At 43.4% G+C, this 16,082-nt stretch overlaps 7 protein-coding genes across 7 annotated transcripts; 3 read left to right on the top strand and 4 right to left on the bottom strand.

The window, feature by feature from the left end:
* Positions 1-1,743: 1,743 nt before the first annotated feature.
* O0I10_001684 (mitogen-activated protein kinase) lies at positions 1,744-3,277 on the top strand (the record flags this gene model as incomplete). The annotated part of the gene is made up of 8 exons (XM_058481776.1): positions 1,744-1,853; positions 1,906-2,032; positions 2,091-2,146; positions 2,273-2,747; positions 2,802-2,880; positions 2,940-3,028; positions 3,087-3,186; positions 3,249-3,277. 8 exons carry the CDS (start codon positions 1,744-1,746, stop codon positions 3,275-3,277), a joined length of 1,065 nt encoding a protein of 354 aa, XP_058347633.1.
* A 199-nt stretch (positions 3,278-3,476) lies between these two features.
* Positions 3,477-4,460, bottom strand: O0I10_001683 (uncharacterized protein; the record flags this gene model as incomplete). The annotated part of the gene is made up of 4 exons (XM_058481775.1): positions 3,477-3,665; positions 3,724-3,902; positions 4,029-4,137; positions 4,284-4,460. 4 exons carry the CDS (start codon positions 4,458-4,460, stop codon positions 3,477-3,479), a joined length of 654 nt encoding a protein of 217 aa, XP_058347632.1.
* A 539-nt stretch (positions 4,461-4,999) lies between these two features.
* O0I10_001682 (uncharacterized protein) lies at positions 5,000-7,314 on the bottom strand (the record flags this gene model as incomplete). The annotated part of the gene is made up of 2 exons (XM_058481774.1): positions 5,000-7,130; positions 7,211-7,314. The coding sequence occupies 2 exons, from the start codon at positions 7,312-7,314 to the stop codon at positions 5,000-5,002; spliced, it is 2,235 nt and encodes a 744-aa protein (XP_058347631.1).
* A 980-nt stretch (positions 7,315-8,294) lies between these two features.
* O0I10_001681 (uncharacterized protein) lies at positions 8,295-8,769 on the bottom strand (the record flags this gene model as incomplete). The annotated part of the gene is made up of 3 exons (XM_058481773.1): positions 8,295-8,326; positions 8,384-8,564; positions 8,623-8,769. 3 exons carry the CDS (start codon positions 8,767-8,769, stop codon positions 8,295-8,297), a joined length of 360 nt encoding a protein of 119 aa, XP_058347630.1.
* A 169-nt stretch (positions 8,770-8,938) lies between these two features.
* O0I10_001680 (uncharacterized protein) lies at positions 8,939-9,804 on the top strand (the record flags this gene model as incomplete). Its single annotated transcript, XM_058481772.1, has 2 exons — positions 8,939-9,409; positions 9,469-9,804. The coding sequence occupies 2 exons, from the start codon at positions 8,939-8,941 to the stop codon at positions 9,802-9,804; spliced, it is 807 nt and encodes a 268-aa protein (XP_058347629.1).
* A 2,328-nt stretch (positions 9,805-12,132) lies between these two features.
* On the bottom strand, positions 12,133-13,420 carry O0I10_001679 (uncharacterized protein; the record flags this gene model as incomplete). Its single annotated transcript, XM_058481771.1, has 2 exons — positions 12,133-13,163; positions 13,267-13,420. The coding sequence occupies 2 exons, from the start codon at positions 13,418-13,420 to the stop codon at positions 12,133-12,135; spliced, it is 1,185 nt and encodes a 394-aa protein (XP_058347628.1).
* Positions 13,421-15,011: 1,591 nt separating this feature from the next.
* O0I10_001678 (uncharacterized protein) lies at positions 15,012-15,534 on the top strand (the record flags this gene model as incomplete). The annotated part of the gene is made up of 4 exons (XM_058481770.1): positions 15,012-15,058; positions 15,147-15,187; positions 15,264-15,377; positions 15,443-15,534. The coding sequence occupies 4 exons, from the start codon at positions 15,012-15,014 to the stop codon at positions 15,532-15,534; spliced, it is 294 nt and encodes a 97-aa protein (XP_058347627.1).
* Between the last annotated feature and the right edge of the window lie 548 nt (positions 15,535-16,082).

Here is a 16,082-nt window from a genome sequence, read left to right as displayed (position 1 = left end):
TGATAATGATAAAATGGGAATGACTCAAATGTTTGAGGTCTATATGGGACTTTTCGCGCCATCGTCAGATACTTCGTTGATGTGCTTGCTTTCATTGAGACGCATAACCTTTGTACTTGCGTTGGTTCGTTAAATTCCAACAGTGTCCAGCATCGATTTGAACGTAGTAGGCGAGGCTGCATCGTCACTCATTTCATATAGCACACCACCAGGCTGTCCAAAAAGTTTGTAAAAGCAGCAACGGCTTGTACATGTGATGATACTTGGATCTTCGCCATCCAGGTATGCCGTAATGCAACCTCTGCAGTTACCCGTTTTCGGAGATCGATTGTCAAGGGCCCTTTTATCAAGTCTTTGCTATCAAATGAAACGAAGAAAGGTGAGTTATCTGCATATGGCAGCTCACTACTTGTGAAGCTTACCTTTGTCTGATTTTATCATCCCTTGTGGAGGACATACCAAAAAGGGGTCCACATCATCCATAAATACGAAAGTATAATGAAAAAGACCATGGATGATCAAGGAACACACCCAAATGCCATCCAACAATGAGCACATCAAGTAGTGGTAAAGCAATAAAGTGAGCTGCATACAGATGAATGCATCATGAGTACCATCATTTTGGGGATTACCTAAAGACCATCCTTGAGACTTACCAAAGGCCATTGATGGTGATGTGCATACAAGCAGAAAGAAAGGACGTATGATAGTGTTGGTGACAACAGCCTTGTTTATATGTGTGAGTGGGCGTGAGAATTGTTGTCATGATTGATTGGACCGATAAAGTGGTCATGATGCATCATCTTGGAGTAAGAAAAGACAATGTCAAGGCTAACGTTCCCGCTCAAACAGCAAAGGAGGTGATGACTATTATAGAAGCTGCATTGCGAGCCAAGAACATGACCATGTAAAGAAGAGGGGGCGGGGCTTGATGAGTCACGTGTTGACAATGATGGCTATAGGATACATGATCTCGACACGTATTTGAACTTCTCTCGTGACCGTCTAATGCCGATCATTATATGACTTCCAGCTGTGGAGGAGTGGCAGCAGCGTGAAAACCAATCCGAGTAAGTTGCACAGACAAACTTAATTAGATGCTCCAAGAGCCAGCCAAGTGTAACCATAGAATTTCATGGTGGTGCGATTGTTGCCATGTGGATGAATTGGCCCCAGCATACAACACGTTCCTTTCAATAAACGCGTCCTTTCGCAATCCATATTGGAGTCGCCGTTGGGATTCGGTTAGAAGTTGGGTGTTATGGTCATTTAGATGCAATGGTTTGATATATGAAAAGCCCAGCTCATCAATACATAATATAATAATAATGCTTGTGATGCTTGTGGTGGCAACATAATATGACATGATGATGATCCTGATAATAAGTATCCCTGAACTCCCCTTTCAAAGGAACTTCCCCCTTTCTGGTCAATAAGCTACATCGATTAAATGTATATATCACAGGGGAAAGATGATCTATATCCACGCTATACAATTAGGCTACAGCTTTTAAAAGAACCCTGTAATGAGATAGGTGGTGACAGGTCGATAGTACTTGGGCCTCCTCAAATATGAGCGGAATGGCAAATGTAATATGAGAGCTCTCCAAATGCGGTGATGGTGGTGGCCAATCTACTGCTACTCAATACACTCCACTCGCTTGCAGACTCTCCTTCTTTGTCGTTTCTTTCTTTCTCTTCTTTTTCTCTCTCTCTCCTCCCAACCCTTCCTTTTCTTTCTCCATGTCGCACTCTCGTCGTGAAGAAATTACCAACCGTCTCAAACAATTCAACGCAGGCGACCAATACGAGATTATCGACGTGGTTGGTGAAGGTGCCTATGGCGTTGTCTGGTACGCATCTCGTTCTTTTATTCTACAACTCTCATCTGACATTGACAAATAGTTCGGCTGTCCACAAGCCTACAGGCCAAATGGTTGCCATCAAGCGCATCTTGCCCTTTGACCATGCCATGTTTTGTTTGCGTACGTTGCGCGAGATCAAGTTGCTAAAGTACTTCAACCATGAAAACGTAAGTGTGTGGCGTATTTACACATCATTCATGTCTTTGACACATTGCATTATGATAGATCATTTCCATTCTTGATATCGTCAAGCCACGATCGTATGATGACTTTACTGAAGTGTACGTAAAAAAAGGAGAGAGAGGGTGCAAATCATGCATACATATGGGTGAAGATGTGTCAAAGGAGTGAAAAAGGGCTAGCAGTAATAGTATCATCATTTGGCTTACATCCATGTTGTCAACTAGTTACCTCATTCAGGAATTGATGGAAACGGACATGCACCGAGTGATTCGAACACAAGATCTATCCGATGACCATTGCCAATACTTCACTTACCAAACATTGCGTGCGCTCAAGGCGATGCATTCTGCCAATGTCCTCCACCGTGATTTGAAACCAAGCAACCTGTTGCTCAACGCCAACTGTGATTTGAAAATCTGTGATTTGGGTTTGGCTCGTTCTTCCAACTCGGCTGATGAAAACAGTGGATTTATGACCGAGTATGTCGCGACACGCTGGTACCGTGCGCCTGAGATCATGTTGACGTTCAAGGAGTATACCAAGGCGATCGATGTCTGGTCCGTCGGCTGCATCCTTGCCGAGATGCTCAGTGGCAAACCCTTATTCCCCGGCCGAGATTATCACCACCAGTTGACCCTTATCCTTGATGTATTGGGAACTCCCACGATGGATGACTTTTACGGCATCAAGAGTCGAAGGGTAAGGATGACAAATGGATCCTGCATGGATAAAGGCAACTCATAGCAATCATAGGCACGAGATTATATCCGAAGCTTGCCATTCAAAAAGCGCATTCCCTTTTCGCGTCTCTTTCCCAACGCCAATCCCATGGGTAAGTTTGTCGTATGGATAGGATGATCGAATATTGACTTACACTCATGCATGTGTTAGCTGTGGATCTACTTGAAAAGCTCTTGACATTCAACCCAGCGAAACGTATCACAGTGGAAGAAGCATTGAAACACCCATACCTTGAGCCAGTAAGTACATTGGTGATACAAAATGAATGAGACATTGACATGCATTCCATTTGTGTAGTACCACGATCCTGATGATGAGCCCGATGCTCCTCCGATCCATGAAAGCTTTTTTGATTTTGACAAGTATAAAGATCAGCTTACCAAGGAGCAACTTAAACGTAAGTTTCTTATTCATTGATTCATGTTTCGTTTTGTTTCCTTACAATGAATCTTTCAATAGAGATGCTGTATCATGAAATCACCCAATAGCCAAATACCGATTCCTTTTATTCTGTTGTTTTTGCTTTGTTCAATTCTTGCTTTAAAAATGATGAAGATGCTATATTGTGTAAAACAGAATGAATCATATATAAATGTGAGTGTGAGTGTGAGTAAGTGAGCGAGTGAGAAGGATGCGAAAACTACTACGTAGGATGAGGAGGAAAGAGTGGAAGGATGAGTGTCATGATTAGGAGGGGGTCAAGGAGTCTTTCTTTCGTTTGAGCTTCTTGTGGGCGTGTCCCGATGTTGATGATTTCCTTGCAGCAGGTGGAGAGCGTCTGTGTAATTCAGCCAAGCAATCATCACAATACCAAGCACCTTTTGGTGGTGCATCCAAACCAACACAATCCATGTGGAACCATTCATATGGACAATGCTAATGATATCGTTTGAAAAAGCTGTTTAACAACCCCCAATAGTGAAAAAGGACTTACCTCGCCATCGCATGCCACCATTTCTCCATAGGAAACTTGTCGACAATAGCAATAGAGAGGCTCGTTTTCATTTTCATCTCGCTCCTTTCGTTTCCTTGTTGGTTGCTTGATGGGTGGTGGTTCATACAATGCTGCATCATCCAAAATATCATCGTCCTCTGCATAAATCGATTTTTTATCTGTACAAAGATCATGCAATAGATGAGTCGTCTTGGCCTTTTTGTTGTAATACCAAATCATTTGTCCCACCATGCTTCACTCCTTTCCATCCAACATCCCCCCCTTTAATCCCAGCCAATACTTACGCATGCGTGAATATCGCCCTGGCATGGATGATCGAGATGTTGAAGAACCACCACCAGGCTCGTCTACTTGTTCCAGATCATGTCCTAATCGATTCAAATGTCGATCCACCTAGATTGTCTCCATGTGTAAGAAGGAGCCAAGTTTCCATGCCAACCATAACCCCCCTTTCCTCACAACGCACGCACGCACACGCACACACGCACACACAGAGTACTACTTGTGCTACTGGACCCAACCACCCACCCCCAACTTGCCAGTTGCAGTGCACCTTCGACAAGTTCAATGCGCTCAGCTGCTAGGTCCTCCAATTTGTCGTAATCTCGTTGTATCCGCTTGATCAACACCGGCTCATTACGTAGCACCTTGTCCTTTTTTTCTTGTTCTGGATGGAACCATTGCTTGTGTAATTTGTCAAGGTCATGTTGGTTCATGTGCATTCGCCTCTCTAGATCTATGTTTGCTTAGTCAATATGTATTGCTATCCTCTTCACTCGCATAGACGTCCATATCACCCCATGGCTCTTTCACACCCACAAGTACGTATGTAGAGTGTCTCTCTCACTCTCACACACACACTTGCACACACACACCCTCTTTCTTTACCCTGCCCATCCTTTGTAATAAATACTTGCTTTTAGCAACGTCGTTTCTGTTTTGCAGTTCAGCCCAATGATACTTTATCTCGCTCGGTAAGTTTTCGAGGCCTAACGGGGATATGTTTATTGGCAACACACGGAGGATGTTGTACGTTGGTGCTTACTTTGTACGTATTCTTGTAAATAACGACCACTGTCTTGCTGTATATCAGTGTAATCCATGGGGGAGAAGGAAATTAAATGTGGAAGGTAAAGGATAATAGATGCCCGATGGGCGTGGTGTGTGTGTGGGCATACGGAAATTGGATCATTGCACGTGATTCAAAGACATGACCAACGAGAAGCCATTGTTTAATTTAACACTCTTTTTATTACTATGCCATGACACCCCGTAATAATCCTTGTCGACTCGTTACTACAATCTCACGTCCTCCTACTACATTGACATCGATGCCACGCACTTGCCGCTGCGGTCCAATCATCCCTGGTATGGCTGCTACGTTCTCCTTGCTACCCATGATACGTCCCGTTTCAATATCCATGACCATGATCTTGCCTTCCTCCGTCAATAAAAAGAGCGATGTCCTCAACACATTGTATGCAATAAACTTGATCGGCATGCCACCACCATTCTCGTCGTCGTCATCACCACCACCACCGTGTTCATCCCTTTCAAAGGTGTGTTCCAAGATAATGGAGGATCCTTTTCGAGGCGTATAGGGAAGATCGCTGTTGTCATTGCGTATCGACTTTAATCCAAGCCGCTTCAATTGTGGTGTGCCCAACTTCCACCATGGAAATACATGGGTATAATCTTCCATAATCTCATCATTGTCTTCTTCATCTTCTTCTTCATGCTGCTGTTGTCGTCGTTGTAAGGGTCTCCAAACGGTCTCCAAAAGATAGGCAATATCCCATACTTTGACTTCAAGCTTATCGTTTCTGTTATCACCAACAGCAATAAGACGTAAGCCTCGTTCAACAAAGTCTGTACTTGTACATGGATGTTGTTCATGGTTGGACCAATAAGGTGGCAATACAATCGTACTTTCGAATCCCCAAGGTTGCACAATTTCATCCTCATCCTCATCTTCCATCGTTGTTGTTGTTGTAGTAGTTGTAGTAGTAGCATTGCCGTTGTTGTTGTTGTTATGAGAAGAATTCCATTGCAGCGTCCCGACCTTGACTCCAAAGCGCCAATCGTACAAGGTGAGCTCATTGGTATCATAGCTTCCAGTGCAAATTAAATGGTTCAATTCTGGAGGATGTCGAAAGAAAATCATGCAGCTGACTTTGTGGCCCATGTTGATACGAGTCAATACGACAGCCGAAGAGGGTGGACATGGTTCATTGGCACGCTGGATCATGTAACGAGGATATAGAGGTCGAAAGAGACGTACAGATGGCTCCCATATGACTGGTTCAGTAGCTGGATCAACGATATGGCGTTCACCACGAATATCAAATCGAATCAATCTTCCACAACCCGAGATGCTTGGGAAATCAGGGCCCATGACAAGCATGAATACTGTATAATCTGGATCATAGTGGTCGGGTGTTGTTGTTGTATGATGACGATGATGATGATGACGATATCCCATTGTGGTCATATGAATCCAATCCTTTACAGGTTCATTCGGTCGACCCCATGACGTTTCGGAAAAGAAAAACACATCACGACCCAGCAATTGACCATCCAGCGCCAAATGAGCAAGGCATTGTGTCGTCCCATTATCATATAAGCGATACACCAAGATCGTACGCCATTGATCCACCCGATCATCACTATCATCCTCTGTCATCTCTGGTGATAATAAAGGTTGTCCAACGGCCAATGAGAATAATCGAACCTTCTCCTCGTGAGCCATGCGTACTGTTTGAATGCCCGTGATCTGACAAGATGTATCCAGGGGTCCAAAGTGCAAATCGAATTCACGTATGAGACGCCAAGAAGGGTATTCCCAGAATAAAAACTTGTGTTCAGCACGATCATGTCCAATCCTTCGATGCTTGCCAGTGGCCACAATGCCTTGCTTTGTCTCCTTATCCACATCCACTACCAAAGGATCTTGTATCCGAAAAGGGGGTGGGTAATCCATGTCAGGGAAGGGTGATGATGATGATGATGATGTAGGATTGAGCGGAGAAGAGAGTGAAGGCGGCAGTTTACGATATGCATTCTTGGGATGGGATGGTGTAGAACAAGAAGGTCGTGGGTATTCATCCCCTATCATCAGCTTGCGTTTTTGTGGTAAACGTCCTCCTGCTTGAGAATGTTGTTGTTGTTGTTGTTGTAATGATAGAAATTGATGATATTCTTCCTCGTCAGGTACCATCTCGAATGATAATGACTTTGCTGCAGTGGTATTCTGTCGTGTGATATGTAACATGAAGTCCTTCCAATCAATCAATGGTAGTTGCTGAGAGTTGCATGGTATTTGTTGTGACCAAGTTGGGTAGTTGCTTTGAAAGGTGTGGTACCATAGGTGAGTGTCTTGGGCAATTCTATAGAACGCCAATGTCAATTGTCTCATTGCACACCAAGACGAGGACGACAACTATCGCCATTGCTGGTTTCAGCTTACCTGCAGAACCTTCGACACACAGCTTGAAGTTGCAACAAATGGTGTGCATCCGTAACGAGAAATGAGAATATGCGATGCAATAGCTCGTCTGGTAGACTATCCATGTCTTGGAGCAATAAGCAAGTGAAAGAGAAAAGGGTAAATTATCAGTCCACTGCCTGCTGATGAATAGAGAGAGAGAGATTGATCCTCAGCCGAGGACTGCTGCTGCTGTTGATGATGATGACGATAGTGATTCCACTGGACTCTTGTTATACTTGATTGCCTTTTCATCTATATCCCCAATCCCTGTATTTCTATTTGTTGACATGTCATAGAGCTTTTATCTATCATGGACAACACTCTTCTTCGACATCTATCTCAAATCCTTCGCTATGGTTTCACAAGAATGCCGATTCCTGCAAGGATTAGAACTGCGCCTGGTTCAACCATAGCATGCTTCCTTGTCAGCGAGCTTTCCTATTTGTCATGCGGTACTACAATAAACAAAAAGATCGCCTTGTTGTTGGCTCTTTCTCTCTTTACGCACATCTCACTTGTTTCATCGGAAGCACAAAAACGTGGTCGTATGATAACTTGTTTGCCATTCCGAAAACCGGCATTTATATAAATCATTAGACACCCCCATATTCTTAGATTGCCAAACATGCAGTTCCGGTGCATGTATGTATGTATACATATAGAAACGTGGCACTTGCTATTGCTTATCCATTTATATCTATCTACGTACACATTCATTGTGTGTGAGTTGATAACTGCCCTATCTCCTCTTTCTTTCTTTATGCACTCCTTTTACTTTTCTCCTTGAATGGTCCCAATTTCGTTGTTTTGACTGCTTGATCCGGTGATGTATGATCTTTCTCGTGGCACATGGACATTGTAGCACAATCAACTCTATAGCTTCACACATTTGTATCCCCATCACCAGGTCGGTGGAGTTCCTTTTTAATTGTGATAACTGAGAGCATAGAATTTGGACAAATGATGGTTGGTTGGTTGGGTGGGTGGGTGTGGAGCGAGCGAGAGAGAGAGAGAAAGAGAGAAAGAGAGCAAGAAAAGACACAGGGCACTAGAATAAGGTAAACTAAATATTGAGAGGAAGACGTAAAACGCTATCTATAGCAATACATTTAATATCCAAAACCCTTTTATCCTTATCCTTGTACCATTTACCTCTGTATCGAGCAGTATAAAGAAAACACGTAACAGCATCCAATTCCTTGACGGTTTGATTGGCAAAGTGGCGAGACACGGCCGCTACTAAATCCTCTTTACTGGCAGATGGATCGATCTTAATCTTATGTACTCGTACATATTTTCGTAGCACTGACACGTCCAAAGAGTTGAAGTTGATCTGTAAACGATGGGGTTAGCAATCCACACCATTGAGTCTTTCTCCATTGTTGACTTGCCGTTTGAAATTCCTTTCCAACGTTGCCATCGGCCACTCGTCGTCTCTTTTCACGTTCACGGTCGCGATCTATGCCATGTTTTAGCGACGATGAGGGACTATTGGCTCCAATACCATTCATGGCTGCAGTCGAGCGTTTGGCTTTCATCGTTGGGGTATGTTGTTTGAAAAAGAGAGGGGTGAAGCAAAGAAAATGTAATGGGAAAGGGAAAGAGAAATAGCGGAATTGAACGTTTAGCCTTCTTTTCTTTTTCTAATTACAACAACAGCTATCACAACAACAACAACACACGGACCCATTCCTCAGTCAATCCCAAATGTCAGTCCCATCAAAGAACATTGCCACCATGCACACTGGTAAACGGAAACGCGCTCCATTGAGTAAACAACGACCACCTGATCCATCACCACCCGAGCCAACATGTTCCATATGCATGCAACCCTACACACGCCGCACTTTTCTTCAACCCTGCTTCCACTCGTATTGTTTTCTTTGTATTCGTCAGTGGATCAACATCGTACCACAATGTCCTCTTTGCAAGCAAGGGATTGATTCCTTGATATACAACATTGATGAAGAAGCCAACACATTTCAAGAGTATACACTTGCAGACAACAAGGTGCACAATCCTCCAGAAGAACCACCCGAGATGACATTACAAGATCGCGTAGTGATGGCTCGAAGACAACTTTATCAATCACCCATCTCATCCGACAAAGCCTCTTATCCTCCTCCTCAACCTCGTTATGCTCAAATCCAACTTGTCACCCCTGAATTAATGCCAAAGGTTTGTGTGTATTGTATTGTATGGAACCCCATTTACTAATTAAGAGAGGGTGAGTGCAGGCCAAGATCTTTGTGAACCGAGAGATACCAGCCGTCATGGGTAAATCATGCGATGATTTCATTGAGCGCCACATCAACGCTGTATTGTTGACTCCGCATGAATCCAATATGAAAGCCACCAAAAAACGATCCAAGACGACTTCTTCTTCTTCAACAACAACAACGCTTATGACCATGGATGATATTGTACATGAACTTGGTGAATGGCTTACAATTGGTTCAAGGAATATGGATGGTGATGCTGTAGCACGCAAGTTTTTACAAGAGCTTATGGCGTTTCTGAAAAGTGGATTGGATTATTGGACATTTGTTTCATCAACAGCCTACGACGATTGAGACAACATGGAATACATGGATATTTTGCTTTGGAAAGGACCTATATACCAGCTTCATGACGCCTCTTCCAACGCCCTATGAATATCCCCTCAACATGGCGATTTGCATAAATGACAAGTACACACGCGCACGTGACAATAGCATTGCACACTCGAACACACCCACACCCACATGCATAGTATATTACTCTATATGGACCCGCATGCACTGACCACCCTTAATATCCCTGTTTGTGACACAGCGTTGATGGAACAAAGATGAAATAAAAAGGATCCGTGATCCAAGAGCCAAGTGGGTGAGCAACTATCTTCATTTTGATGTGGCTCCACAATTCTACCTATAGAACATTCTTCCTGTCGATTCTGTAAGGGGCCTGATTTGCAAGTGAAATGTAGGTACCCAATGCATTAGATCAGGTATGCGACTAGCTCTTCTCTCATCATGGATAATGTACGCAGCTTGTTTAGCTAGCCTCTTTTATATTCCCGTCGCATTAACCATTGACCAACATAAAGAAACTAGTTCAAACATCTAACCTTGCCATTGATGTATCGTATTATGAATGATGTCGCTTGAAAAGAACAATGATCGCAACATGCTAAAAGCTCTCTTTCGTCCATGTATATGAAATGCCTCCATACTTCATTGCTTTTAGTGGTACAAAGACAAACCGCCATTGTATATCACATACCAACAACCAATCCATCTGATAATGAACATTCACTTGGAGCTACGTTAAACTTTACTCTGGTTACGAGATGGAGTCGAGTGCTGGAGCACATAGCTGTAAAGCGCGTTTGCTCTCTCTTATGATTGTGATGTTGTTGCGTATTACATCTTGAATCATATACATGCAAAGAAGGGCATTTTCGTACGTGCCGTGAATGAGAATGACATGGCTGCACACTCAATTGAGGAGGCATGAATCGGGGTAAAACGTTTTTCCACAGCACTCCGCTTGTGCCCAAAAGACGTTACACAGCTATGGAATTAGATAAGCGCTGTCAAAATCTAGATGGAAATCTTTTATACACTAAATTAGTACAGCTTTTGGTCCATGTGCTGGTATGTAAATATAGTAACTAGCCGTGGCCCCCCAGGTTTGTTGCCATGGAAACCATCATAATAGCTGTTGTCATTGCAACCTCCCTTAATCTTGGCTTAGTACCCAGTGGTGGGTAACCTGATGATATGAAATCATGTTCCGGTTCAGGATGGATGAAGATGAAGAATACATAATCCTATGAATGGAAGCTGGTTGGTATCTGCAATATGGCAAGAACATGTACAAGTATTCATGAAATATGGGTTCTTGAATGAAGCTGAAAGTATGACTGCTATTTAAAACATGCTTCAAATATGGTATTGCTCTACAACCTGAAAGGAATCTACATTTGTCTCTACGGGGTCTTGATGTTGAAAAGGATCTGGATGTGCTTTTGACAGGTGACTGTGGATTTGGAATCTATAAGGATCGGCACCTTCATCCAGCCTTACTTTCTTATTAACCAATAATACAAGAGCGAGGATCATTCCACGTGATCAAGATCGTCCATACATAGCTTAATAATGTCATCATCATCGGTATTTGTTTTGGCTTGGCGCAAGTCCATCTCTTGGTAGGATTGTCTCTTTATGGTGTTATCGAAAGTTGAATGATTTTCGAAATTTGTTTCATCTTACACACAAGTTCCAGCGACTGGGGGGGAGGGGGTGTGGTGTAAGCATCCTCCTCGATGACATGGTTTCAAAAACCCCAAGCTAGCTTTGTATCGATGAGGCATTCATGATGTTATTTGGATGCACTCTATCAAAAAAATTTCGTTATAGTATTGCAAATGGGGAACAGTGGGGCTTGTCGGCTATTGGGATGATTGACCGAACCAAGCTGGTAATGAAATTAAGGTTCATGGTTATGCATGAATGACGATCTGACATAATGAATACATCATTTTGCCATGTTTTCATGTTTCAAAGGAAGGGATCATCATGATGAGCAATCGCAAAACAACATGGGATAAAGTATTTGTTTGGGGGCAGTAAGAAGTGATATATTATTAACCCATAAGCAGGAAGCAATGCATAAGATGTTACACTATTTACAAGTGATCAAATGAATGGGAAAATAAGGAAAGTAAAGGGGGCGGATAATGATAATGTTGCTATTGAATACGAAAAGGAGATGGGAGTGTGTGTGTGAGTGGCTAAGATTACTAAGTGGTACAAGAAGGTATGATTCGGTGTTGGTGGATGATGTTGATAATGATGTTGATGTTGATGATGAAGATGAATGGTGGTGGATGAATGAATGCATGGAGAGAAAGTAGTTTACAAGCACTGACGAGGAACAATGTCATCATAGTTGGGTAAAGCGTTGCCTGTAGTGAAATGTTGAGCTTGGATTGCACACGAAGGACCCGTGGCTGCAGCGATAACGTGAGCATAGCTTGGCAAGTCGCTTTGAGGAGGATGGCGCAACAACTCGGCCATCAACAAAGGGTCATAGGGCATTGACGCAGTGCAATCTTCGTACGAAGGGATATCGTTACCCTTGTGTGTGGCAGGACGGAATGAAGGACATATCTTGATGGGCATTGAGAGGCGAATTTCGGTAACGCGATCGTCGTAATCAGGGTCCATGACATGCAAAAAGATCTTGAGACGATGGCGAATCTTGACGTTTTGGTTGAAGCAATCGGCTTGGCACTTTTCAGGAGAAGCGGGAACAGTGATAGGAAGTGAGATTTGGTCGAAGCCACGACGCAAAAGACCCGTTTCTTGGACGACACGGCTATGGTTACGAGGCTTGTTGGTGCGCCCATCACGAATTGTGCGACATACACTATATTCCACAAGCTGACAAGAGAGATGCATGATATCCACTTGCGGTGTCAATGCTGCCATGTGGCCTGATAGCACGATTTGTTCACCTTGGCGTACAGCACGCACTGGAATAGTGAACATGTAATCGAGACGATTGTGCCATTGGTCTGCCAAGGTGAAAGGTTCATAATCAAGATGACTTGCTTCTTCTTGTGGGACGCCATCTTCGATCATTCCATTACCACCGGCACCAGATTCGGGTTCACGGCTGATATGGATGGTGCGTTTGCAATTGTAATTTCTCAAGAATACAGTCGGCCGTTCAGCTACCGCTTCAATTTGATATCGCACCACGTATGTATCATTGCCAACACGTGTCGATTCGGGCACATCGGGAGGAACCACAAAACAAAAGTCGCGAATGTAAGACTTGGCTGGCAATGTATGGATAGGTTTATCGTTGGGTAGCAAGGATACGGATTTTTGTAGAATATTCTGGACCTGATGTTCGTAGTGATTCAATCCATTTCCGAGTGCTGGTTTCACAACATAAAGAAGGCGTGTGTGTGTGAGCAACGTGGACAATGCATAACTTTCCCACCTCAACAAAGAGCCCAGAACCCTAATTTTTATACTTACGGATTGTTTGCTGCTTGCGTATATGGCCCGTCAAACGCAGGGTGATGTTGCGCAACTTTGTGGGTTGATCGAGATTGAGCTCGACAATGCCACGCAGTATGCAACCTGCTGGTGTCATGAGCAAATGATCATCTTCAAGATGAATGTTTAGCATGGGATCAGGGATGTATAAAAAGTATGTGGATGACAGATAAGAAAGAAAGAGAATGAAAAACAAAAAAGCGGAATGGACGATCTTTTTTTATTTAGTCCTGCGGAAATGCCGCATTGTGCTACAAAGTCACTGGCCATGGTGCATGGTGGAATTTTTACTGGCCCTTGCACATTTTGATTGTACGCCATGGTTCATTATTATTACACACAGCACACAAGACAATAAACTAACTTCAATTGACCCCTTGACAAACATCACCAACATCATGATACCAATGGCATGCTTATCATGTGCACGCGTGCGATATGGGTGTTAAGATTATCTATGGCTGAGTAATTGGCCTTTTTGTGTGTGTTGGGAAGGGTATTTTTTTTCGCCATGTTTCGGTTTCCCTACCGCAGTTGCCCACGAAACAAGGTTTGAACACACACCCCACATACGGTGTACAACTATGGAAATAAAAAGTAGCACGCTTGTATCGTGCGATCAGGTACGAATGGCTGCAATAGGCAATAATGGATGGCACCAGCGCAAGATGTGTACCTCATGACCTGCAAAGAATCACCAATTGTTGCAAGCAAAAAAAAAGATGGTGACCCGGGCATTTGATTTTTACACCGACAATATGCACCTTGATCTTGCGGCTTTTATTTCTTTCACCGGTAGCGCCGAGAATGGATAATTAACAACTGCAGCATGCCGATTGTCGGTAAGCAATGAGACTATATCTACGGGTATGATTACTAAGAAAGAGGGGAGTTGTTTTCAACAAGGATAAACCAACAACTATGATAATAGTACATCCATAGCCGCGTGATTGATACCGCGGATCACCCGAGTCAAGAGAAAAAACATGTTCTTTTTCTTTCCCGTCAAACCCCCCACTCTTCTTTCCCCCCATCATTCCCGGGAACCAACGACGACCACACCTTGTCGATGGGCAAGATTAATGGATTGAACGGGGAGAAAACGGCACACCATTACAGGGATGTTGTTTTTAGAGATGGACTTGTAGTCTAGACATTCCTTGATCTGTCAACCTGTTATCCCGCATTTCGCACACGTGACACTTTGATAACGCCGGCATATAAGGTTGTGGCGCATGTGCACAGCAGCTCCAAATTTGACTACCACCTTCTTTTGTCGTTCACCAATTTGGACGCTGATTAATCTAACAACATGTCCCATGTTCTTTTTTCCTCCACCACCTCCTCCAATGCAACTGGCGACATGGATTTCGTGATCATTTTCCCAAATACTGATACGCACATAACAACACACACACATAACATTGTCACTGATGACCCATCGTACAAGCACGTGCTTGTATATGATGATGGCGTTTATCTTGATTAATCATCCTTCATTAATCAGCAAATACAAATCGAGAGGAAGGGGATCATAAAAAAGTGGTTGCCTAGGAGATGGGAAGTAATAAGGGAAAGGTGGGGTAGTGGTTGTGGTAGTGGTTGTCGTCGTATTGTCCTCGTCAGTGACAAGCCCAGTCACGCGTAAAGACTCAGTGTTATTGCTGGGATAACATTGCCTTCTTCCTAAACACACACATACAACTCCCCACTCAACAGTAAACATGGCCGAAGCCAACTGGGAATACCCATCTCATCAGCAATTCGAGCGGTAAATGCACCATGCCATAACGAACACCATTTGTCGCCTTCAACATGTTGTTAATGTGCTTGAATCACTTGTCGATTGTATTATACAGTGTCCCCACGCTTGACCAAGTTGACCCCAACGACCGCAAGGGTGAGTCTTCTTCAGCCGCGTTTTATTATTATTCATACGAAGGATGATGATGACTGATGCATCGTATCATGTTCAGCTGTGTATGCCGCCCGTGCTCAAAAGATCCGTGACGATTGGGTCAAGGCTATGGAAGCTCGTATTATCAAGGAAAAGCTTGATGCTTGCTATCAAACCGAGGGCACCAACCACTGTAAGTCCCATTAGATGATAGTTACATGTATAAAGGTGTACTCATCTTGCTTGTATACTCAATAGACCAAAATTGCCGTGATTTGGCTGATCTCTACCGCAAGGCCGTCAAGGAGAACAAGGTGGAAGGTTTCCGTAGAAAGCCTACCAGCGCATAAATAGACTAGAGTAAGTTGTTGTGTTGCCTCCAATGTGATGTCATTATGGATATTGATCCCCAAGCTACTTTTTCTAGTCAATTGTCCTCTCACACACGCACATCTTACCCTTGTTCTGCCGTTTACCTCACAATGAACAATCAACACTATCAAACAACAAACATCAGCATTGAACATGTGGAAGCACTATTTATTCTTTGGGAATGGACACCATTTGGGATGAGAGGATTGTTGAGAGGGAAAGGAAAAGGATCAACAACATCTATGGAGGACGACGACAATGATGACGACCCCGTTGCATCATGAAGCCGTGTGCAGCACTTTTTCGTTCATTGAGGATATGCGCTTCGTTTTGACATTTGGCAACCATCTCATGATCTTTCAACGCTTATAAACACTGACGCATGCCAACCAACGCACCTATTTTTTCTCCCAGGAACACAGCATCAGTGTGCATTGTCTAAGGTTCTAGATCCAACAATGGGATGTTGAATGAGAGATGAGATATGGCAAAAGAACAATGGAAACATTGCATGGAAATATCAAGT

The sequence above is a fragment of the Lichtheimia ornata genome, assembly GCF_029851405.1.
Source record: "Lichtheimia ornata isolate CBS 291.66 chromosome Unknown scaffold00004, whole genome shotgun sequence".
NCBI classification, from domain to species: domain Eukaryota; kingdom Fungi; phylum Mucoromycota; class Mucoromycetes; order Mucorales; family Lichtheimiaceae; genus Lichtheimia; species Lichtheimia ornata.
This window is presented reverse-complemented; position numbering and strand designations above follow the sequence as displayed.